We start from the raw sequence: 21,865 nt of genomic DNA on the forward strand, positions 1-21,865 counted from the left end.
ACTGTGGATGAGAACCAGAGAAAAGCTTGTTTAAGAAAAAACAAGCCAGGCATTCTGGTACATGCCTGTAAATCCAACACTTGGAAGGTGAAGGCTGAATGATTAGGAATTCAAGGTCATCTGCTACAAGAAACCGCGTCACAAACTATCAGATACAACCATGAGGTTATAAAGCACAATAGGGAACACACTGGGCTTAAACAGTGAAGGCACTGACTCCCACCCATGGATGTCACTTAGTATCCCATTGACTTAGAAGAGTACCACACCTTAAGATGGAAGTCTACAAAGTCCAAGACACAAAAGGCATTCAAGGATTTGAGATTCCAGTGTTTCAAAACCAGAAACATGTAGCAAGATGCACAGGCCCAGGACCTGCCTGCTCTGCAGCCACCATGTACTCATGTGCCTTCCACGCTATGGCAGGTTGTCCCCCCTCAAGTCCACCTAGTTGGCCTCCACTTCATTAGCCCTGCACCAGCTGACTCTTAAAACTCACACTATGCAAACTTTGTTGTGTTGAGGAGTGCTGCCCAATCTGCAAGAAAAGGTTAGAGGCACATGCCCAGCCAGTTAGATGTTCAGAAAACAAGTCCTGCATGCCCACAACCCACCTATCCCATATGGCCTTGTCAACTGTGTGACAGTGCTCACAGGAAGATCAAGCTGACTGGATAGCATTCCACCCCCATTCCTCCCACTTCAGTAACCTGATACACATTACCTTGAATGTGACCTAATGTATACATACATAAGTTATCTTCCAGCAGTATTTCTGAGGGTCACAGAGGGCACAAGAGAGTCTAGGGCAGCAGGTTTCAAAAACTCACTTTATTCCAATGTGAAATGAAGACATGATGGTTTAAAAACAAGAAAAATTTCTTGATAGCTGTGGGGATGCCTTGCTTCCTAGCTCATGCCCATTCCCTTTGAAACAAGGTGCCTGGACAGACTCCATTAGCAGCTCCAGCAAAGCCCCAAGCAGAGGCCCTACCAGGAACAGCTCCCTCAGGTTTACAGGGTGGCCCTCTTCTCCAGGAACAGCAGACACAGAGAAGCAATGCAGGCAGGCAGGGAGAGGGAGCAGCCAGGGAAGTGGGGGTCCCACCACCCCAGAGATCTTCATGGAAGGTGCTTGTGTAGCAAGAACCAAGTAGGGAGCCTGGCTCCACAGAGGTAACAATCACTCCTCTGTGCATGGCGCTTTCCCTGGGATCCGGTGAGCCCTGGATCCCCAGCCCTTCACCCAACCACCTCCCACTGTGCATTAGGCAGCTCAGGTTAAAATGCAGAGATACATTCAGACTGTTGGCCCCCAAGGTTATGCCCACTTGGGGTACAGGGAGCAGGGAGGTAAGTCAAAGTCTGTGGCAGTGCCACCTCCCCTGCTTGGCCAAGGACGGGCAAGGTCAGGCACATGGATGTCTGGGGGTCCACCACTGCTGGCTGCTTCCCTCATCCTGGAGCTATAGGCCCAATCACAGAAACGCTACTGCAGCTCTCATCTTGCCACAAAACTTAAAGTGCACCCCAACTGTCCAGGCCTGCCAGAGCTCTAGCTCCCCCTCCTAGGACACAGGAAAGCCCCCCATCTTTTTTGGCTTAAACCTGGACTTGAAGCCAGGCTGGGCCCAGGGGTAGTGGCAGCAAAAGCAGCAGCCAAAATGTCAAACATACAAATGACCTGAGAAATCGCATCTACACGTCATCCACTCAGAACTGACTGGGGCTATGTACAGTTTAGGAAGGACAGAGCAGGACACTCAGGCATGGACGCACTCACACACACCTGCTTGAGGACAGGGGGCCTGAGGGGCACCTGACCCCCAGCTGGAGCTGATGCTCACGCTCCGTTCACATGTCTTCAATTGGGTCTCTCCATCGTATATTCATTGAACCAGTGCAAAAACATCTTTTGGGGGGCAGGCAGGCCAGGCCAGGGTCCCAGGCCAATGCTGGGGTGGGGTGGGGGTGGAACATGGAAGAGGAGAGGCTGACTTCCTCTCCCAATCTGCTGGGAATGCCCCCGTCTCCTGGAGTCTGGATGGTTGGGTAACGGGGCTGCTGACTGTCTCTCCTTTTCTATCCCTGCAAGCTCGAGGAAGAAGGGTCCTCCTTGGCAGCCTGGGGCTGAGAGCCTACATCCTCTGGGGCCCCCACTGGCTCAGGCTCAGTAGCCATGATCACTGGCTCCTCGGCCTTATCCCTGTTTCTGCTGGCCTCTTGGAGCTGGTGTCGCCGCGCCACCTCGGCCTTCAGGTTTTCCAAGTCTTTTTGGCTGAGTGGAAAGATGGGGGTAGAGTCAGAGCAGCCTGGGCCCCTCTGCCACCCTGCTTGCATTGATTTACACTCACACTTGGGACCTGACTGAGCTCTTTGCTTCATGCGGAACAGGCAGTACCTCCCAAGGCAGAAAGTTCCCTGCTCTTAACAGAGCATTCGGCTAAGGCATGACTCCTACTCACCCTCCCACCCAGTTCAAATCTGCAACTTGTCCTTTCCTACAACAGACCACATGCAGGAAGCTTCCCACTGCTGGCCCACCAACGCCACCTCCCATATCCAGGAGGGACTCAGGGAGGGAGGAGTTCCCAAAGCAGCACTATTTGCCAGAGCCATGGGGGAGTTTTCAAAGGCTGGCTTACAGGGCACATCCATGCACTGCAAGAGCAGATGACTAGAGGGAGAATGGAGTCATTCTGTATGTATTGGATATGAAAGACCACCAGAGTCACCAAGCATGGTACCACATGCCTGGAATCTCAGCACTTGGGAGGTAAAGGCAGGAGGAACAGGAGCTCAAGACCATTCTCACAGCTACATAGCAAATGAGGCCAACCTGGGCTACATGAGATCCTATCTCAAAATAACAGCAACAAAAAGTTCTAGTGTGCTAAAACATTAAAAGGAAACTAGGTGTTGTGGTATACAACTGTAATTCCAACACTGAGCAAGCTGAGGGTTATGAGAGTTATGAAGAAGGGTTATGAGTTTGAAGCCAGCCTGGGTAGAAAGACTCTACCTGGGAAGAAAGAAAATAAAGCCAAACATGGTGGCTCACACCTGTAATCCCAACACTCAGGAGGCTGAAGCAGGAAGATTGCCATGAGTTCTAGGATAGCCCAGGTTACGTAGCCTGGGCTACAGGGTTTAATTGTCTCAAAAAAGGCAAATGGAGGAGAACTCTAGCTGGTTTTTCTTTTTGGTCTTTGAGACAGGGTCTCCCTATAGCCTTGGCTGTCCAGGAACTCACTATGTAGACCATGCTGGCCTTGAACTCACAGAGATCCTCCTGCCTCTGCCGCCAGAGTGCTGGGATTAAAGGTGTGTGCCACCACACCTGGCTCTAGTTTTTTTCTTTTTTTTTTTTAATACATTTTAGGGTTTTTTTTTGTTTTTCTTTAATGTGTGTGAGTGTATTCCTGCATGTATGTGAGTGCACCCGTGTAGTGCCGTGGAGGTCAAAAGAGGGCATTTGATTCCCTTGGAACTGGAGTTAAGGATGGTTTGTAGCTGCCATGTGGGTGCTGGGAATCGAACCCAGGTCCTCTGCAAAAGCAGTCAGTGCTCTTAACCACTGAGCCATCTCTCCAGCCCCGAGAACTCTAGTTATACATTTGCAGCATTATGCAATGTCTGGGAGGAATGACAGGCAAGGGACCTCTTACTGCTGTCTACATGTCTACACTTTTTAAGTTCGAGCTTTGTCAATATGACTTAAACAAAACCTATGGGCGATTTCCAGATTGTGGGGAGGGTGGCAGAGGGAGGGCCTCACCTGAGAGGAATGAAGAGGATGCCATTGATGACATTGAGCTGCTCCAGGACACTGGCCATGCTGGGGGCTGTGAACTGAAGGGCAGTGGGGAAAGCCAGCAGTGAGTGAGACCTGCCAAGAGCCCAGGGCACGAGGCCTACTCACTCAGCACAGGGCCATACCTTGAGGGGTGGGATGTTGGCGCTGGAACCATTGCGGTAGATCTCATTCATGGTGCGCTGCAGGGCGACAGCCTGCTGGGTCAGGCACTTGAGGTACTCAGAGCTCTCCTTGGTCTTCTCGTGGTCCTCACCCAGCTAGAGAGGGTAGGGGCCAAAGCAAGAGGGGATCAGGGCTGCTCACAGCCTAACAGGCATAGCTCCCCACTCCTACCAAAGCCCACCTGGGTCTTATAAATGGTGTAGCCTTCCTTCTCGTGCTGGAGGGCTGACCGGAATTCAGCTTTGCTCTCATAGACCCGGGCAACAAGGTGGTGACTGTTAAAAAGCACAGTACATGAAGCAAAGGAGGTGCATGAGATAAAGGCCTTCTGAGGACTAGGGAGTCTGCTCTAGATTCCTCCCTAGACCTCCTGAGGGGACCACACAAGGCATGTGCACAAGGTGAGGTAGAGCTTCAGAAAACTTCTGCAAAAATTAGCGAGGACAGAACTGGGTCTACCCCCTGACCCACCCAAATTTTTGCTGGGGGTCTTGACCAGTACAGCCTCACCTGAGGGCCACCTTAAGAGCCTTGGGCCCATGGTACTTGGTGCTGACGGCCAGTGCATTCTCCAGGAAACGTAGTGACAAGTCATACTCCATCACACCATGCAGCACCAACCCGATGTTGTTCTGGAGAGTGGGAGGGGACCTGGTCAGCTTCCCCCATCCCTTCAGCTGAAGGCTGGTGTTCATTCCCACCTTGCTTTACACTGCCTCCTAGACACTCACATCCAACAGCGCCATCTCAGGGTGATCTTCCCCAAACACAAGCAGCATGAGGTAGCGAGCACGGTACAGCAGACTCAGGGCTGTAGACAGCTGGCTGCTGGCGAAGCAGTACAGGGCCAGGTGCATCTGTGGATGGGGCCATGGTGGGTCAGAGCAACAGAAGGCCCCAACCCTGTGCACTGATCCCAGGGTGGCTACTCACGTATTCCTGGATGGTGTTGGGGTGCTCGATGCCCATCACCCGCTCACTCATCAGCACAGCTTTCTGCTGGTTGCTCAGGGCCTGGAAAGAGATGGTATCAATCTCAGGTGGACACTGTCCCTCAGCCAAAGGCAGAGCAATCCCAACACAGCCTGGTGTGGCCTTCACTATCCATCCTTTCTCCGCACCAAGGCAGCAGAGAGGGGGTGGTAGCCAGCTGCTGTGACCATGGAGGTTTATGCTGCACTGAAACCATCTAAAACGCTATCGTTTTAAGTCTTCTTCCCCTAACAAAACCTATGCAAACACATATAGACTGCACTAAAAGTACATTAATATTTAAAAAGCTCTTACTTAGCCTCTGACTGAGAGAGGAGGCTTAAAGCATACCAACCCCAGAAACAAACTCTTAAAGCCTAGGGGTCGACAAGGCAGCCAGAATATGCACACAGAATGTTTATAAAAACAATAGAAACTCTCTGCTGGCCTTCTCCACAGGGCCTGTGAAGGCTACGCATGTGCCATGGTTCTCATAGGGTCCCAGGATTTACCCTTGCCATGTCCCTGAGAAGTCAGATCCTGTGTCACATCCACCTTATCAGAACACAGGCAGCTGCGGAGCTCCCCCAAGGACAGTGAGTTGAGAGGTGGCACAGCTCAAACAAGAAGCAATTTTGGGGCTCCCAGGACTCCACACTTGCTCTCCACCCGAAAGCCCAGGGGAGCAGCATCCTCCCTGCTCCAAAATGGGGTCAAGTTCCACATGCCTGGACCCATATGTTAATACAGGAGGATGACAATGCATCCTCAGACTCTTCATGCAGCCCCCAATGACAGGCCACAGCCAGGGGTGCCACAGTCCACGCACCTCAGCATAGTCGCCCATGATGTAGTGGAGGCGAGCTAGTAGGCGCAAGCAGGCACAGATCTCCACGTGCATCGCTCCGTACACGTTATTGAACAGGTTCAGGGCCTCATTGATGAGCTCACAGCCTTCCTTCAAGAAGCCTGCAGATCAGCCACAGCAAGGTCAGGGCTGAGCAAGAGAAAGCCCCATCTCCACCAGCCCACAGCACCACGCACCCTGCTGTACTTTGGCCTGCCCACTCTGGAAGAAGTGGAAGGCATCTGAGGCCTTAGGATTGACATGCTTGACCACGGGGAAGATGTTGAGCACGTCTTCCTCAGTGAAGGCTGGCTTATGGCGGCTGTCAAAGCTGTACTCCTTCAAGAGAATCTGCGGACAAGGCCCAACACCCACAGCCTCAACCTTGTACACAGGACAGCACCTCCCAACCTACCAGCTTGGTGCCCATAGACTGCCGCCCCAAGAAAGCCATCGTCCCTCAGCCCTGTGACCCTAGCCGGGAAGGAGGGCCCACCTGGATCCCAGTTTTCAGGGAGATCTCCCGCAGCAGCGTTATCTTCTGCAGCCCGTAGGTCTCCACAGCCTGGTCCACAGAATCACTAGGGGTAGGAGTGGGGGCCCTGAGCAGCCCTGTACCCACTGCTCCTCTGGATGGCTGCCTAACTTCTAGGGCTCAAAGCTAACACTCCCAGCCCTGCTTCCCCATGCCAGTGGTCCTACACAGCTATGCCAGTACTCCTACTGACCTCACTCGACTGCCCTGCGACTGCAGGCCCTAGATGCTACCTGGGAGCCCAGCGTACTGCTTCACCTGGCACCCACTACCCCTGGCACCCCACACCTATGGTATCCCATGCCCCTTGTGCCCGCACCACTCGAGGGTGAAGTCAAAGTAGTTCTTGGCCTCCTGGCAGATGTTCTTCCAGAGCTCTTGAGGGGTCATGACGGCCCAGGCAGTGTTGTCTGCAGCCCCTGGAGGCCGATTTTTCCTCCTCCTGTTCCTTTTCTTGGAGAGTAGCTCATCAGCTGGCAGGTGGGCCACAGGATTAGGGTAGGAGCTCAGGAAACAGTTCAGGAAGTGACTGATGGCAGCTGAGAGGCCTGAGAGCTCCACTCCCTGACAGTGAAGTTTTGACTCAAGTCAGGAGGGTGCTGAGCCCCCACCCAGGGTCTTTGCCAGGCCCCACGCCAACCAAGGAGGTCCCACAAAGCCAAGGTGGGGGAGGGTTGCACCTGTAAATATGTCTTGAAGATGTGCTTGGCAGAGCGTGTGATGAGCTCTACGATGCCAATTTTCTGAGGATTCAAAGGAAATCTTGGTCAGCCCCAGGCCTGCATCTCAAGCAAGCCACCATCTCCCAGCCCAAGACCTACTTACATAAATGTGGTCTAGCTGGTTGCGGGCTGGACTCCTCAGCACCAGGTCCAGCACCTTGCCCAGGTAGCGCATGTTGATGCCACGTTGGCGCATCACCTCTGCCAGCGTAGCCCCATCCATGGGCAGTACAGCGTGCTCTGTGCAATCCTTTACCTGTGGAGCTGCATCAGGTCAAAGCCAGCCCCAGCCCTCTGCCCTACACCTCTGGGTCTTCCCTGGGGCTCTAAGGGAAAGGGGCTGGCTCCCAGACAGAAAGAGTGAAGGAAACAAAGTGGTACAAGGGAATGGGAACTCCTCCCTGCTTTCTACACAAGCAAAAGGAACAAGCACAGCCACCCTGTCCCAGGGAAACAGCCTGGGCCCTGAGTGAAGAACTGAGACCCACAGGTGGCACAGGCTCATCTGAGCATGTGGGAAAGAGCCACAGCTTTACTCCCTTTTACCTCAGCCCTGGATGTCAGTAATCTGAGCATAGCACCTGATCCAGGGCAACCTGGAAGCCAGTGGGTTGAGTTGGACAGAAAACCCTAGGCTTCTGTTCTACGGCACTCAGAGGACCATAACCCCAGCCTCAACAGGGTACAGCCTGTGCCTGATGCCTCCCTTGATCTTGTGGACCTGCTGGCCTGACAGGCTAGGAGGAGCTAAAGCAGCAGCTATGCAAAGACTCTATACATGGTCCAGAGAGGGAAGTACAGGAGATACCACAGACTGCAAGAGCCCCTCCTGGCAGCCCCCACCCATCCCTTCAGCACGCCCTCCCCTCACCAAGCCAGGGATCTGGCAGGAGAGCAAGAAGGCAGCCGCATCTTTCAGCAGCTGCTTCTGGTCCCGAACTTCGTCCTGGCAGGACTCAGGAAAGCGAACCCCTGGGGAGGGAGAGTAGGCAGCTTGAGCTGAGCAGGGGATAGCAGGACCAGGATAGACACCACTTTAGGGGAGCCTACTGCTACTGAAGGTCCCGAGTCCACTCTATGATGATCTGCCCCTGCCTGCACAGCTTCTTCACTGATTATACCCCCACTTGCCTGGTGAGAAGATGTCAGGATTGAAGCGAATATCGAAGGCTGTGCTGCTGATAGAGCCGACAGCCTTGCAGGCATTGCGGATCACTTCTCGGCTCCGAGGGTCTACTGTGGAAACAGAGAAGATGGGAGGTGGGGCTGTGCTGACCTGAGCCTTTCGCCTCCCAGACTGCTGCAGGGATGTCTGCATGCCTCTCTCAGTGATCATGAGCCACCCCTAACTAAGACAAGCTCCTAGGACAGGCTTAGCGCTCCCTAACATGCATAGCAGCCCTACCCGAGGTGTCATCTGAGGCGATGGTCTCTGCCAGCTCCTTCACCTTGGCCAGTCCACTAGCACCACCACCCTCCTCCTCACTTCCTGCCTCAGGTCGTAGAGGGTCTGCAGACTTGGCCTCCACTGAAGAGGGACCACCATTCTCTAAGAATGTGGGGGTCTCCACCTTGCTGGCCTTCTGCTGCATCAGCTGCAAGGCAGCCAGCTTCATGAAGAGCAGGTACCTAGAGTGACACACACAGGACAAAACAGAGGTGGGAAAGCAGCAAACTTTCCTGACTTGGTGGCTCGGCTGGCTGTAAGAGCCGGAGCTAAGTTCCAGGGCCTCTGGGAGTTAAGAAATGTTGGAACTGGACACCCTCTAGGCATGGGGACACAGCCCACCTAGTGTGCATGTATGAGTGTATGCATGCGTGTGCCAGCCTAGCAACCCTGTCAGGTAGCAGGTCACAGCAAAACCAAAGTATAGTGTTGCATATTTATAATCCTAGCACTGGGGAGGCTGAGAGGAGGATCTTGGTTTGGGGCCAGTCTATGTTACACAGCAAGACCCTGACTCAAAATTAAAACTAAACAAAACCCCACGAAGCTCTCCTCAGTTGGGAAGACAGCTGGGGTACATAGGGGTAGGTGAGGAGCTATAGACCAGGGTTCTCAACAGTGACAGCAACAGGAGGGCACTGACATTTGGAAAAGAGTTCATCATGGCATGAGACATTGCAGGGCAGACTCCTAAGCATTCCATGCCAGCAACACCCAACACCTTAAGCCCCACTTCCCAGCCACTGCACTGTGACAGTTTGTGTGTCTTTGTATTGTCTGGTGTATTTGTGGTACATGTGCACATGGAGTCCAGAGGACACTCTGTGTCCTGGCTCTATCACTCCATGCCTTATTCCCTTAAGACAGGGTATCTCATCGAACCCTGTCTAGCAGCTAGCAAGTCCGGGTAACCAGCCTGTCTCCACCCCCGACCCCTACCCCAGCACAAGAGTTATAGGCACATGTGACCATGCACAGCCTTTTATGTGAGTTTTGGATGTGAATTTAGGTTCTCATGTTTGAGCAGCAAGTGCTCTTATCCACTGAGTCATCGCCCCAGCCCCAGTCAAAACCATCCCATCAGATTTCAAATGCTCCTTAAAAGACCAGGACCACTTTGCTGAGAGCATTGGTTTAGCCACTTGCTAGCCTGCAACTAACAAAGGTGTTGAATTTTTGCACCTGGAGACCTGGGACAGGAGGAGGCGAGGGTAATCATGGGTGCCACATAGGCTGCCACATCCTGGCTCTAGAAAGCAGGCCAGAGCTTCTCCCTTCCAGAATCTTCCTCAGAATAGACCATGGTCCTAACACAGCTGGCCAGGTGCGTACACCCACAGTAGCCCCTTCTCACCTATGCTCCACAAAGGCATCTACCAGCTCCTGGCGCAGACAGCACAGCTTGTGTCGGTGGGTGCGGGGGAAGCCAGCACGTGTGCACTCCTCAGGCAGTTCCTCACCAAGCACAGGGAGGAAGTTGAGGTCTGGTGGAAAGGTACGTAGCAGATCAAGGATGTAGTGACGACCATCATTGCCAATGATGCCCTTGCACTCCACCGAGGAGCAGAGCTCCACCTCCTCATCATGGTCATTGAGCACGCGGTGCCGCAGGATCTTGAGAGGCCGGCTGGTGCGCTCCAACAGCTCCAAGTAGCGTGGGTGTGACACCACTGTCTTGCCAAAGTCAATGGAGCCATAGATGACACTCTGCTCCTGGTCCCTCTCCAGGATGCCAGGGATGATGGACTGAGCTGTAACACGGTAGCCCCGGTAGTCCACTACCACTGTACCAAGTGTGTACAGTCCCTCCACGTCCACAGCATTGTATGTGCGCACACCATTCAGGTCATTTGTGGGTGCCACATAGGCTGCCACATCCCCACCAAAGTCTTTGTAGTGGTCACGGACATCAAAGCCCAGGCTGAAGAAGATATTGTTCCAGATGAACATCTGCATCTTGGTCTCTTCACTGGGGTTGATGGCCATCACATTGCCATCAATAACTGCCATGGCGCCCCTTGTGGCTGCCGCCGTGAAGTCACTGTGCACCTGGGAAAGGCCAAGGTTGGGAGAATGAGACAGGCCTCATGAACAAGAGTATCAAGGCGCAGCCAACCTGGTCCACGTAATGACAGCAGCCAGGCCAACCCTGGAGCCAAGGGACTCTAGCTTTTGTTTCCTCTGATTTAGAAAACGGCAAGAACACCATTTTCCAAAAACTGTTCGAATCCTAAACACCTCTACTGAGAAAGCAGAGCTTAGGAATTAAAAGGGAATATTGGGGCTGTCGAGACAGCTCAGCAGGGTAAAGGTGCCTACCACCAAGTCTGGTGATCTGAGTGCAATCTCTGGATCTATGACGGAAAGAGAGCACGCGCACACACACATACACACACACACACATTAAAAAGAAATAACAAAATAAAAATTTTTAAATGGGATGCTAATGCTGGGCGTGGTGACACATGCCTTTAATCCCAGCAGAGGCAGGCAGATCTCTGTGAGTTCCAGGCCAGCCTGGTCTACATGGTGAGTTCCAGGCCAGCCTGGTCTACATAGTGAGTTCCAGGCCAGCCTGGTCTACAGAGTGAGTTTCAGGCCAGCTGGGGTTACAGGAGACCCTGTCTCAAAAAGACCAAAAAAAAAAAAAAAGTTACACTAATGTGCTCCTGCTCAGTGGGGCAGCATGTACCTAGGTGAGGGCCACATATGATCACTGGAAGACAGGAGGATGGGTGGACCTTGCCACATCCAATGAGAACTGGGTCCCTCTCCATCTTAAGGACTCAAAGTCTCAATGAAGTGAAAGGATCTTGATTGGTCTTCTGGGTAGCAGAGATTGAGATACCCTGCAAGTACCCTGATCTACCTCCAGAGGACTGACACTTTTCTGCCACATACAAGCCCAATTAGCAGGTGGGCCTGAAGCTGCCAGTCAGTCACAAGGGGCTGTGGTCACCTTGAATATGGCTCGCTCTCGAAGCAATCGCTCAGGCAGGTTCTTGCGGGGCAGCTCCCTTGTTGTCTGCAGCTCCTCATTCCAGTCCCGGGTCTACAGAGGGGCCAGGGAAGCAGATGCAGCTCAGCCTGTGTCTCCTGACCTGCTCTGAACAATTCTCTCATTCACTTCCCCACAAACAGGGCCCCGACTCCCTAGTGAATAGAGGTAGCTTCCTGAAAGGTGTACAGAACCAGCCTGGCCAGGGAGAACTGCCAGGAGGGAGGGGCTGGGTGGCACCTGTCCAGGAATGTGCTCCTCATAGCCCAGCCTCGAGGTGTAGGCGTCCTCAGCACGCACGCAGTCCATGGCATGCTCTGCCTGGGGGGCTGTCCAGCTGTATACCTGGAATGGGGTGGCAATCCTCTCGAACGGGTGGCGCTGGACCCTGTGGCAGGTGGGGAATGGGGAGATGGGATAGCCCTTTCAAGCTCAAGAGTTCAGCTGTGAGCTCCTCTTCTACGAAGGAGGCCCCCACCATCCTAGCATTTCCTACTCAAGAGATGCTGCCCTGAAGACAGAGAGAAGTAAATGGGCACCTCTCCGAGGGCTGTTGCCCTCTTGAACCAGGGACTCGTGGACACTGGGGCACCACTTCTTCAGGCAGAGGTGCTGATGTTCAGGCTGGCAGGTTTAAGTTCCAGCCTATATGACGAGAGACAGGGCAGGAAAGAACTGGTACAAAGGTGCTACCTTTTCTTCTGCAGCACAGCAAAGTTTTTTTTGAAGGTCGGACTGATCTGGTTGAGCAGCTCCACTAGGGAATGGCTGAGGAAGCGGGGGCTGGCAGGCTTGGGATTGAAATGGTAGGCTGTGGACCTGCAGAGAGAGTGGTCACTAAGCAGGTGCCAAGTGTTTGTCTTCAGACCCAGAACAGGGGGATATGCCAGGAGCACATGGGCGGCCAACAGGGACTTACTGGTTCAAGTAGAAGCCCCGTGTAGATGCAGTGATACTGACTTGCCGGTCCTCAGCGGTGATCACAAACAGGTACATGAGGTCTCCATGCATCTTGCGGTTCCCAGGGGGTGGGTTCCAGCCACTCATGGTAAGCACTTTCAAACACTGCAGAGGCTGCAGAAATGGCCAAGTATGAGGAGACAGGTCTCTTGGGGTCCCCCCACCAGGACCTTACTTCCACACTGCACCCAGAAATCTTACCTTCCAGTCACGATTCTGAGGCTGCAGGGGACACAGTGGCCTCTCCCGGCTCCCTGGCAATATATACTCTGGTGGCGTGCAGTCGATTGGGTCCATCTCCAAGGCTTTCTTCCGCCTCCCGCTGTCTGAGGGACCCAAGGCTGGTGGTCAGTCAGGAGCCAACTATCTCCCTGACTCAATGTGGCCCTAGTTGGCCTCTGCTTCAGCCACCAATGAGGGTGACCTGCAAGCCCTTGGCCTCTTCACTCACTGCCCTTCTGACCAAGCCCACGCCCCAATGTTTCCCGCACCTCCTAAGTCACCATCAGTAAAGACACTCAGGAAAGACAAGGAGTTGCAGTCAACTCCATTGAAGGCATCAGATGGGTCCAGGCTCTTGAGGAGGTCTCTGACATGGCGCACGTGGATTCGGGCCTCACGTACTGTGTATGGCTCTGCCAGAAAGAGGGGCAGGATGTTACCAGGGCGGGACTAGAACAACCTGCCTTGCTCAGAGGAGACTGCAAGGTGCTAGTATGGTGGGTGGGTGCTATTTTGAAATTTTGAGACAGGGTCTCTCTCTGTAGCTCAGACTATCCTGAAGCTATGTAGTCAGGCTATTCTTTGTGCTGTTCCTGCCTCAGCCTCCCAAGTGCTGAAATCAGGGGCAGGAGCCACCATGCCCAGCTTTGCTCTTTTTTTTTTTTTTTGGTCTTTTTGAGACAGGGTCTCCCCCTGTAGCCCCAGCTGGCCTGGAACTCATTATGTAGACCAGGCTGGCCTGGAACTCAGAGATCCACCTGCCTCTGCCTCCCAAGTACTGGGATTAAAGATTAAAGGAGTATAACATTATGCCTGGCCTTTTTTTTTTTTTTTTTTTTTTTTTAAAAAGACATAGTTTCACTGGTATCCCTGACTGGTATGGAGCTCACTATGTAGACCAGGTTAGCCTCTGCTTCTGGAGTACTGGGATAAAAGATATACTGGCTTCCACATTTGCACTTAAGAAGTTGACAGTCCCTGGGAATTCCCTCTGAGCTGCTACAGAAACTTTTCTTTAGTAACCATTTGGTAAATCTCACCATACTAAAGCAGCTGGCTCTACAATGGGCTGACTTTCCCCTCAAGAGCTATAAATCTTTTGAGGTTCCCAATGAGGTAACACTTATCTTTTTAGATAGGCTGATTTTGAGTCTAGTTTGGGACTGGCTGTTTTCAGAATGGAGACTGGTCTTATCCTGAAGGCCATCAATAGAGGGGAAGGGTATGACAACCTGAGCAGCAAACTTATCCTCTAGTCCCAGCTCCACATGCTCAGCTGGGAGGCAGACACCAGCAGTGGTGTGTGGTGCACTGTTTGACCTAACTCTGGGGCCCTTCCCTGGCAAGCCAGCAGCTTAATCTAGACTGACCTTCCACCACTCGGAGCACTGAGCCCTCCTGCAGTCCCTCAACACTACGCAGCTCTGAGAAATGGTCCAGCATGTTGCCATCCAGGTGCAGCGAGAAGCAGGTACGGTGACATGTGTCTTCACGGTCCATGAGCACCTGGTGAATCTCCTGCACCATCTCCTGGGGCGATACCTGCCAGGGAAAAAGCCACAGCAATCTCGGTGAGAAGTCACACAGCAGGAACCAAGAGTATACTTCTTTGTTCCCAGGCCAAAGTACCTGGGTTCCTAGAATAAATACCCAAACACTCAGTTTGCTACTTTTTAAGTTTTTCAATTCCAGGCCTATCCAGCATACCATGGTGGCTTACATATTTTTGTAGAAACGTGTGAGCTTACTAAACAAGAGCCTGGTCCTGGTTTCCCAGGCCTAAACTACTTATAGAGCCCAAGAGCAATTCCCCAACAGTGCCAGAGAGTGGAGGAACCAGGAAAGCAAAAGCAAGGTCCCCAGAGGAAGTGGCTTTGGCCTTCCCAGTCCCTACTGGTGGTTGTCCTCCAGGAATGGGGCAATGACTTGAACCTAGACTCAATGTTCTCATCAACCACACTAGCTCAGACCCTGAGCAAGACCCAGGACTCTCAGCTTCCTGCCCACAGGCCCAGCATAAGTAAAGGCTCCTCTCCAGCAGGCTCAAACCTGGTCCCCAGCATGCCTTCATCTTACCTGCAGGGAAAAGGGTTCGATGCCAGGGGCCAGGATCTTCACAGAAAAGCCTGTGTCCTGAATTACAATGACTTCCTGTCCAGTGGTCTCATCTCCATGCTCACCCTCATCCACTCCATTTTCCCTGGGTGGCTCAGCTGTCCCCTCCTTCAAGCTCTCTGAGCAGTCCCCATTCAACAGCATGACTGAGGGGGTCTCTGGAGAAGGTGAGAAACAAGCTGAGTCAAATGGGCCTAACTGGGCAGATGGGGCTGTCCACCTTACACATCCAGTTGGGAGTGTGCTCTATGGACCTGCAAGACTCAGTCCTAACCCTAACACTGGCCCTCCCCACTGCAGACCACCACCTTTTCCTTTCCACATTCTGTGTCCTCCCTTTCCACCCACTGTTCCTTACCCCACCAGCTGGGATTCCTCCCAAGTATGCTCCTCCCCAGGGTCACAGTGCCATACAGGGCCAAGCCCACAGACCCTCTCTAGCGCTAACTACATCATGGTTCACCTCCTTCTCTTCCTAAATCAACAAAGCACTCTCATCTCCCTATTCTACCTCTATCCTATCCAGATCGTTCTAGGTGTGGGCTGGGCCCCAGCCTCTCACTGCACCTCTCCTCTCATATGACTTTAGATACCCTCTGCCTACAAGCCCACATAGCCAGTGCTGGCCTGGCTCAAGCTTCACAACAGTGGCAACTGCTACCCAGGCAGACATGTGACTATCCCTTAGATACCACCAAAGGCTCATCTTGATGGAATTCATCATCTCACACAGATCAATCCCTGTTCTCTGAAGTCCTCCCTTCTATCCAGTCACCCAACCTAAACCTCCAACCTGACCCCTGGGTACTGTTGGCCTCTGCAGCCATGGCTTTGGGGCAAGCAATTCTCCAACTTCAAGAGCACTATTTGGAATCCTTCTAATAAACCTCTGTTGACAAGGCTCAAATTTGAGCCAGCATTCCCTCTCACCTGTTTTGGCTTATGACCCCGCCCCTTACACACACACACACATGCACACACAATCATTCCTGCTGGATCATTCTATCACCCACAGTATACTGTTCCATCGGGCAAATTCCAACTCATCTCAAGGCCCAGGTGAAATCCAAAGTCATCCCAAATGACCCCTGCTGGCAGAAGTACCAGCCCCATTCACTGCCTCCAGAAGCCATTCTGCTTCATTCACGCTGTCATGCCCTGGCTCAATGAAAAGACAGCAAAGTAATTACTGCTAACTTATAGTCAAGCCCAGTATTTGTGAACAACACCTAATTTAACGAGCTGTGAGGAGAGAGAGGAGCAGGTGACAAAACTTCCCATTTGTCCTCAGGCACTAAGGAGAATAAAGGAGAGGCCTCTCCAACCCTGGGGGACCAAGGACCTCCTCTCTTCCAGCCTGCCTGGATATTCACATGGCAGACAAAGACCTTGGCCTCAGCATCTGCCTGTTGGCCAGAGTGACCCCCTTGCCTTGCAGTCCCACAGTCCCAGTTCTGAGTAGGGCTGGGTCTCCTTCTAGACAACAGATATGCTCTGGATGTCAGCCCAGTCCATCTAGAGCCCTGGTCCCTTCCCTACCCTGCTACCAGCAGTGAGGATAGGGTATACAGCCTCAAAGCTGCCCATAGCTGTCCACAGAGCAAGAGCCTCAAGGAAACAGGCTGACTCAAACTACAGAGGCATACCAGGGGATTTGGGGAGAAACCTCTTGCCTTTCCCTGTACTCTTCAGGTTGGTAGTTGGTAAACAGGGCCTCCAGGATTTCAGATATAGGACCTTATCCCAAATAAGTGTGATTGAAGCCTAGAAAGAGCTGGAGCCTGGCCCATGGCCACTGAGTCAGAGTGTATCCCAGGTTCCCACAGCCCACACATACCCATCCTCTGGTATGGACCTCCAACAATGGTGTCTGACCCCTTCTGCCCCCATCAGCCCCTCTCCAATCCAGGAGTGCAACCCAAGAACCACAGGACTCACAGAATGCCTCTTTCACCCATGCCTGTAATCCCAGCACTTGGGAGGCAGAGGCAGGCAGATTTCTGTGAGTTCAAGGCCAGTCTGGTCCACACACCAAGCTTGAGGCCCACCAGAGCTACATAAGAGACATCTCATAAACTAAACCAACCTAAACCAAACCAAGAAGGCCCCTTTCAGTGACCTAGCAGCACCAGGCCAGGAGGCCTCAGCCCTTAGAAATGAACAACCTTCTCCCACACCCTAGTGAACCCTTACCTGGCTCTAAGGACAGAGCAGACAAGGATAGAAGGGCAGTGGTGGCTAGCTAGGTTGCTAAGAGCAACAAAAGAGATACAGATAGAAGAAACTTCCCCTCACTGGGTACCTAGAGATGGCTCTGGAGGCTGATAAGCCTCCAGGATGGAGGGAGAAGCTGGAAAGACCCTTACCCAAGGCAGAGCCCTAGTTTTGAGCTCTAGCGATCCAAAAGTGGGCAGTCAGGCCTGGACCTCAACAGACAACCTATGCTCCTTGGGGTGTCTGGAATAGGGAGGACAAAGAAGGAGGAGGGAAAAAAGGCAAACCGGTCCCGGTCCCCGCCCTTCCTAGCCCAGGATCCTACAGCCAGGTATAGACAAATTCAAGGGAATGTGGTTAGTTCCTCTTCTCCAGGACAGTTAGTCCTCCCCCTCATTTTCTCTAAGGGGCCTTGAAGGTCTCCCCACCACCAGTTCAGGGACAAGTGATCACCCTGGGCAGCCGTTGGGTCCACACAGCCCCACAGCCCACCTGGTATAGTCAGCAGCTGCGCTTGTCTTGGCTCTGGAGTTTCAGGACTGCCATAGCAGTGAGGCAGCCGGTGCCCCTGCCCAGGCCCAGGCCCATTGCTGCCTGTGTCCCTTGTTCCGGCCTCTGCTGCCACCCTTGTCCTAATGCAGCTGGTCGGCTCAGGGTTGGTGCTCCCAGGGCTGGAACTCAGGCTGGCTTCAGGTTTCAGCGGGGCCAGGCCTGCTGGGGCAGCTCTGGAAAGGGCACACTCCCCCTGCCTCGCATTCTGCTCAAGGTCAACTAGAAGGACATCTGTGGGCCAGGAGGCCCCAGTGGTTCCAGGACCCTGGAGGCAACTGCTGTCAGCACTTATGCCCACCTCCCTAAACCCCTCAGAAAGGGGGGCACTGCTAGGAAAGCCATTAGGGAAGCAAGAGAACCCAGCATTTGGGGTACCTGGGCCCCTCAGGATGGAAAGCCTGGGGGACTGGCTGGCAGGGGCAGGACTCAGCAAGGGAGTCTTCTCAGCTCCAACCCCAATGGCAGTGGGCAGGACCGCTTCAGCCAGCTGCCAACAACAGCTGGCACAGACCCCAGCCCAGGCCATGAGGTAGCCGCCCCCTGTCCACCAGCTGCCGACACTGAGCACCCTGCCTTCCTCCTAGGTCAAGGGGCTGGCTGAGGCTTTGGGCTCCTGCTGCCCCCTGCAGGTGACCCGGCAGCTGGCCCCTTCCTGAGAGTCACTGGTTCTAGTGAGAGGGGGATGGGCCCCCAATCTCCCAGAGGACAACTGCACCCATGCCCCAGGCCTCCAGGTTGCATCCAGAAGCTGGCAGGCTCCCTCTTCTCTTCCCAGCAGCCTGTGCGCTGCCAGAAGAAAATCAAATGACTCCCCTGGGGAAAACAGAGCTGGCAGCGGCAGCAAGAGGCCGAAGGCCGTTGGGCTGTGGAGAAGCAGCATGTCCAGCCTCGCCAGGCCTCTGACTTGTTGCCATGGCCCAGTTAGTACTGCTCCAGCATCCATACTAAACAGCAGGGGTGTAGGGAGCCAGGCTCTGTCTCCAAGCCCCCTTCCCTCCTGTTCCAGGGACAGCGAAGCAGATGTTCTCTTTAGCCCTGGGAAGTTCTAGTCCTCCCATTATAATTTTAGGCAAGAGCCAGGCCCAAACAGAGCCCTTCTTCTACCCACTTCCCAGCACACGCTAACCCTGGGAGGCGAACAGGCAGCCTGGCAATAAGCCCAGAGGATGCCAATACCATCTCCATTCTTAATCCCATTGAGCCAGTGCTCACTCCAAACCCAGTCCCTAGCAAGGCCAGAATCAGATCACCATCTCACTCAAGGAAACTGAGGCTCCATAAGGCTACCTAAGACAGAGAGCTGTCTGAGGTCACAGAAGGAAAGAGAGGGGAGCCAAGAGAAGAAAAAGGCAGGTGTGTCAGAAGCCCAGACCCAGGACTCTTGAGTATCACTTCCACAGTACAATCCACTGTCATGCTGGGGGAGGGAGGGCAGGCTGCAGCAGTACCATCCTCCTGGAAGCCTAAGGACTCAGTCCAAGTGGTACATCTGTCTCCAGTCATGAGATTTCCCCCCAGGTCTCAACTCCCCTGCTCTCAGATACCAGGAGCACCTCCAGGGACCAGGGCTTTAGGGAAAGGTGAAGAGAAAGAGAAGGCCGTCCTCTGCAGACTGGCGACAACTATCCAAACAGCTAACTTAAACCTCCTGCAGGTGTCCACAGGGCAGATCAGAGTGGAAAGACAAAGCATGTACAACCCAGACCTCAGAGCACAGGAATGCCACTGGCCACAAGTGGCCACAGACAGGAGTTACAAAGAAATCTTGCCGGACGTAGTGGCGCACGCCTGTAGTCCCAGCACTCAGGAGGCAGAGAAAGGCAGATCTCTGTGAGTCCAAGGCCAGCCCGGTCTACATAGTGAGTTCCAGGACAGCTGGGGCTACAGGGAGACCCTGTCTCAAAAAAAAAAAAAACAACAAAAAAAGAAATCTTAGGTGACCCCTAGTAGCCTCTGTGTACTCCCTAGCCTAACAGTCTCTCAGGAAACCATGCCAGGGCCACACCCTAGCTAAAGCCTCAGCAGGTGAGGCTGCAGTAAGAGAGAACCGCAAAAGGTATATCACCCCATCTTAGGAACTCAGGGCTTCAAGGCCCAGGATAGAGGCAACAGGCAGCCTATGGAAGACCTGGAGACAAGAACACTTGTGTGCCTACTTCCTGCTCACCCAAGCCAGAAGCAGGTCTTCAAGGTCCAAAACTAGTTTACTGTCCACCCAGGCTCCATTCAAGAGAAGAGCTTTAAGATCCTGTTGGGAACCTTATAAACCCCTAAATTCTTCCCTTGTCTACCAGTCCCCTTCTCCTCCCTGCTGGGCCTCAACTCCAGGGAGCCTTCCCCTACAGGAAGGAACTTGACACACCACTGTGAACCTGAAAAACCTGCCTGTTCTCTTAACCCCTAAAAGCTGCCTTATTCCTAAGAAGATAACCGATCCCCTCCTCCATAGGTACTGGAGAGCTTCCAGAGATAGTGTGAGGTCAGGGGGCTGAGTTCTGATGCCCATGTGGAAGCCTGCCCAGGGATGGGGGAGGGGGGACTCCATTAACGTTTCTTTCTTTGAACAGATCCAAGTTGGCTGCAGTGGGTCTCAGTTATCTATACTACCTTCCCAGGGATACAGGAGCCAAGGTCCTACCTACTAGAAAGCCCTGTGTCCCCAAGATGAACAGCTGTGCCCTGTCCCTGACCCAGCTCCCCGCAGAATGAACCCCTCAGCACACAGCTAAGAAGGGAGCCTCATTCTGGGTACTCAAAGAAATCCTCCACCATTCTCCTCTCCTAAGCTCCAATTCACATACATGATTCAAACCTGCAAGCCAGCATATTCTAGGCTGGGGTAAACTTGGTATGCTGGCCACCAGCTAGAAACACAAATGCTTCCCTCAACAATGAAATCACTGTGACCTTGGACAAGTCGCTTCATCTCTTCAGATCTCTTTGATAAAGGGGAAAACAGCCTGCCCATGGATTTAGAAACACAGCAGCATGGTCTGCTGAGAGTTTTAGCATTTCTCTATCCTTCTCCAGGCAAAGTATTAAATGTGCTGTGCTGGGGGATAGAGCCAAATAGCCTAGCAAGTGTTAGGCCCATCCTGACTCCCAAGTCAGCCCTAGTCTGTTCACTAAAGCTGGGACAGAAGATGAAGATCGCAAGCCCTAGGTGATGAGGGGAACAGGTGATAAGTGTGGGTGTGCACTCCCACTGCCACCCAGGGCAGAGAGGACCAGTGTGACACTGAAGGAAAGTAAGGCCCTGGGAAAGGGCTTTCCACCTCAAGGCTGGAGTTTGAGGCAAGATGAAAATAACAGAAAAAGCCAAGGGAGGTGAAAGACAAGTAGGCCCCACCCCTAGACAAGCCTCAGCCACTCCCAAAGTCACTTCCACACAGCCCCCATGGGGGTGTGCTGGGAGCTCCACTCCACACTATCGACCTTTGCCTTAAAAACAGCAGCTCTGGTCTGACCCACTTTTCGCAATAAGGCAGGTTAATGATCAAGTTCTGGCACAAACACCTCCCCTGCCAAAGAACTTGCCCCCATATACAGGCAGACACCCCCCCAAAAAAATCAGGTGGAAGCCAACACCTCAAAGAACAAAGATCAGAGCCTGAAGATGAAGACCTAGGAGGACTAAGATCTTGTCTCTCAGAATGAACCAGAGAAACACCCCCCCATAAACACACACACCCCAACTTGCACTCTTCCCATAGTCCAAGCCTGAGCAGCGTCAAACTGAACCTCACTCACAGGACTGCAGCGCTGCTGTACAGGAATGTCAAGGATGAGGACCAGACGGAGGTTGGGCCGAAAGTGTCAGTGACCCTGGCCCCGAGAGCTACCCGAGCCGGGGCGCGCAGGGGGTGGGGCCGCTGTCTATGGCCGCGGCGCACCCTGAAACTGAACCGCGTGTGCGCGCACGTGTCCTCGCGATCTGACGCGCGTGTGTCCGCCACGGCTGCCCTTCCAGGGACCCCACGTGCGGAGTCAGGGCCGTAGGCGGGGGGCGACAGTGAAGGTGACCTTCAGGGCAGGGGCGGCCGAATGAAGGGCCCAGAGAGATGCACCGGGGCCTGGAGCGGAGGGAGGGCGGCGGACCCCGCCATGAGCCGCGGTGTCCCGCACGTGTCCTCGCGATCTGACGCGCGTGTGTCCGCCACGGCTGCCCTTCCAGGGACCCCACGTGCGGAGTCAGGGCCGTAGGCGGGGGGCGACAGTGAAGGTGACCTTCAGGGCAGGGGCGGCCGAATGAAGGGCCCAGAGAGATGCACCGGGGCCTGGAGCGGAGGGAGGGCGGCGGAC

The 21,865-nt window shown here is 53.6% G+C and overlaps 1 protein-coding gene across 6 annotated transcripts in view; it reads right to left on the bottom strand.

Moving 5' to 3' along the window:
- Positions 1–811: 811 nt before the first annotated feature.
- Cluh (clustered mitochondria homolog) overlaps positions 812–21,865 on the bottom strand; it is a 24,022-nt gene continuing 2,968 nt past the window's right edge. The window contains exons 2-27 of one of the 6 annotated variants that reach the window (XM_029561465.1): positions 18,112–18,123; positions 14,759–14,955; positions 14,053–14,224; positions 12,952–13,095; positions 12,662–12,786; positions 12,420–12,574; positions 12,194–12,319; positions 11,741–11,888; positions 11,462–11,554; positions 9,857–10,551; positions 8,461–8,684; positions 8,187–8,288; positions 7,927–8,027; positions 7,159–7,311; positions 7,014–7,076; positions 6,653–6,897; positions 6,295–6,379; positions 5,996–6,149; positions 5,781–5,920; positions 4,913–4,993; positions 4,711–4,836; positions 4,490–4,611; positions 4,161–4,254; positions 3,940–4,074; positions 3,779–3,852; positions 812–2,278 (exon numbers count right to left, since the gene is read on the bottom strand). In XM_029561465.1, coding sequence (XP_029417325.1) covers positions 2,083–2,278; positions 3,779–3,852; positions 3,940–4,074; positions 4,161–4,254; positions 4,490–4,611; positions 4,711–4,836; positions 4,913–4,993; positions 5,781–5,920; positions 5,996–6,149; positions 6,295–6,379; positions 6,653–6,897; positions 7,014–7,076; positions 7,159–7,311; positions 7,927–8,027; positions 8,187–8,288; positions 8,461–8,684; positions 9,857–10,551; positions 11,462–11,554; positions 11,741–11,888; positions 12,194–12,319; positions 12,420–12,574; positions 12,662–12,786; positions 12,952–13,095; positions 14,053–14,224; positions 14,759–14,955; positions 18,112–18,123 — 3,962 coding nt within the window. In that variant the 3' untranslated portion in view covers positions 812–2,082. Of the gene's footprint in view, positions 2,279–3,778; positions 3,853–3,939; positions 4,075–4,160; positions 4,255–4,489; positions 4,612–4,710; positions 4,837–4,912; positions 4,994–5,780; positions 5,921–5,995; positions 6,150–6,294; positions 6,380–6,652; positions 6,898–7,013; positions 7,077–7,158; positions 7,312–7,926; positions 8,028–8,186; positions 8,292–8,460; positions 8,685–9,856; positions 10,552–11,461; positions 11,555–11,740; positions 11,889–12,193; positions 12,320–12,419; positions 12,575–12,661; positions 12,787–12,951; positions 13,096–14,052; positions 14,225–14,758; positions 14,956–15,901; positions 15,914–17,163; positions 17,415–17,503; positions 18,647–21,313; positions 21,404–21,865 lie in introns of those variants that run through there. The other 5 variants (XM_029561464.1, XM_008828815.3, XM_029561463.1 and 2 more) reach the window with 5 other exon arrangements.

This window comes from Nannospalax galili, unplaced genomic scaffold (genome assembly GCF_000622305.1).
Source record: "Nannospalax galili isolate Female #2095 unplaced genomic scaffold, S.galili_v1.0 scaffold212, whole genome shotgun sequence".
NCBI lineage: Eukaryota > Metazoa > Chordata > Mammalia > Rodentia > Spalacidae > Nannospalax > Nannospalax galili.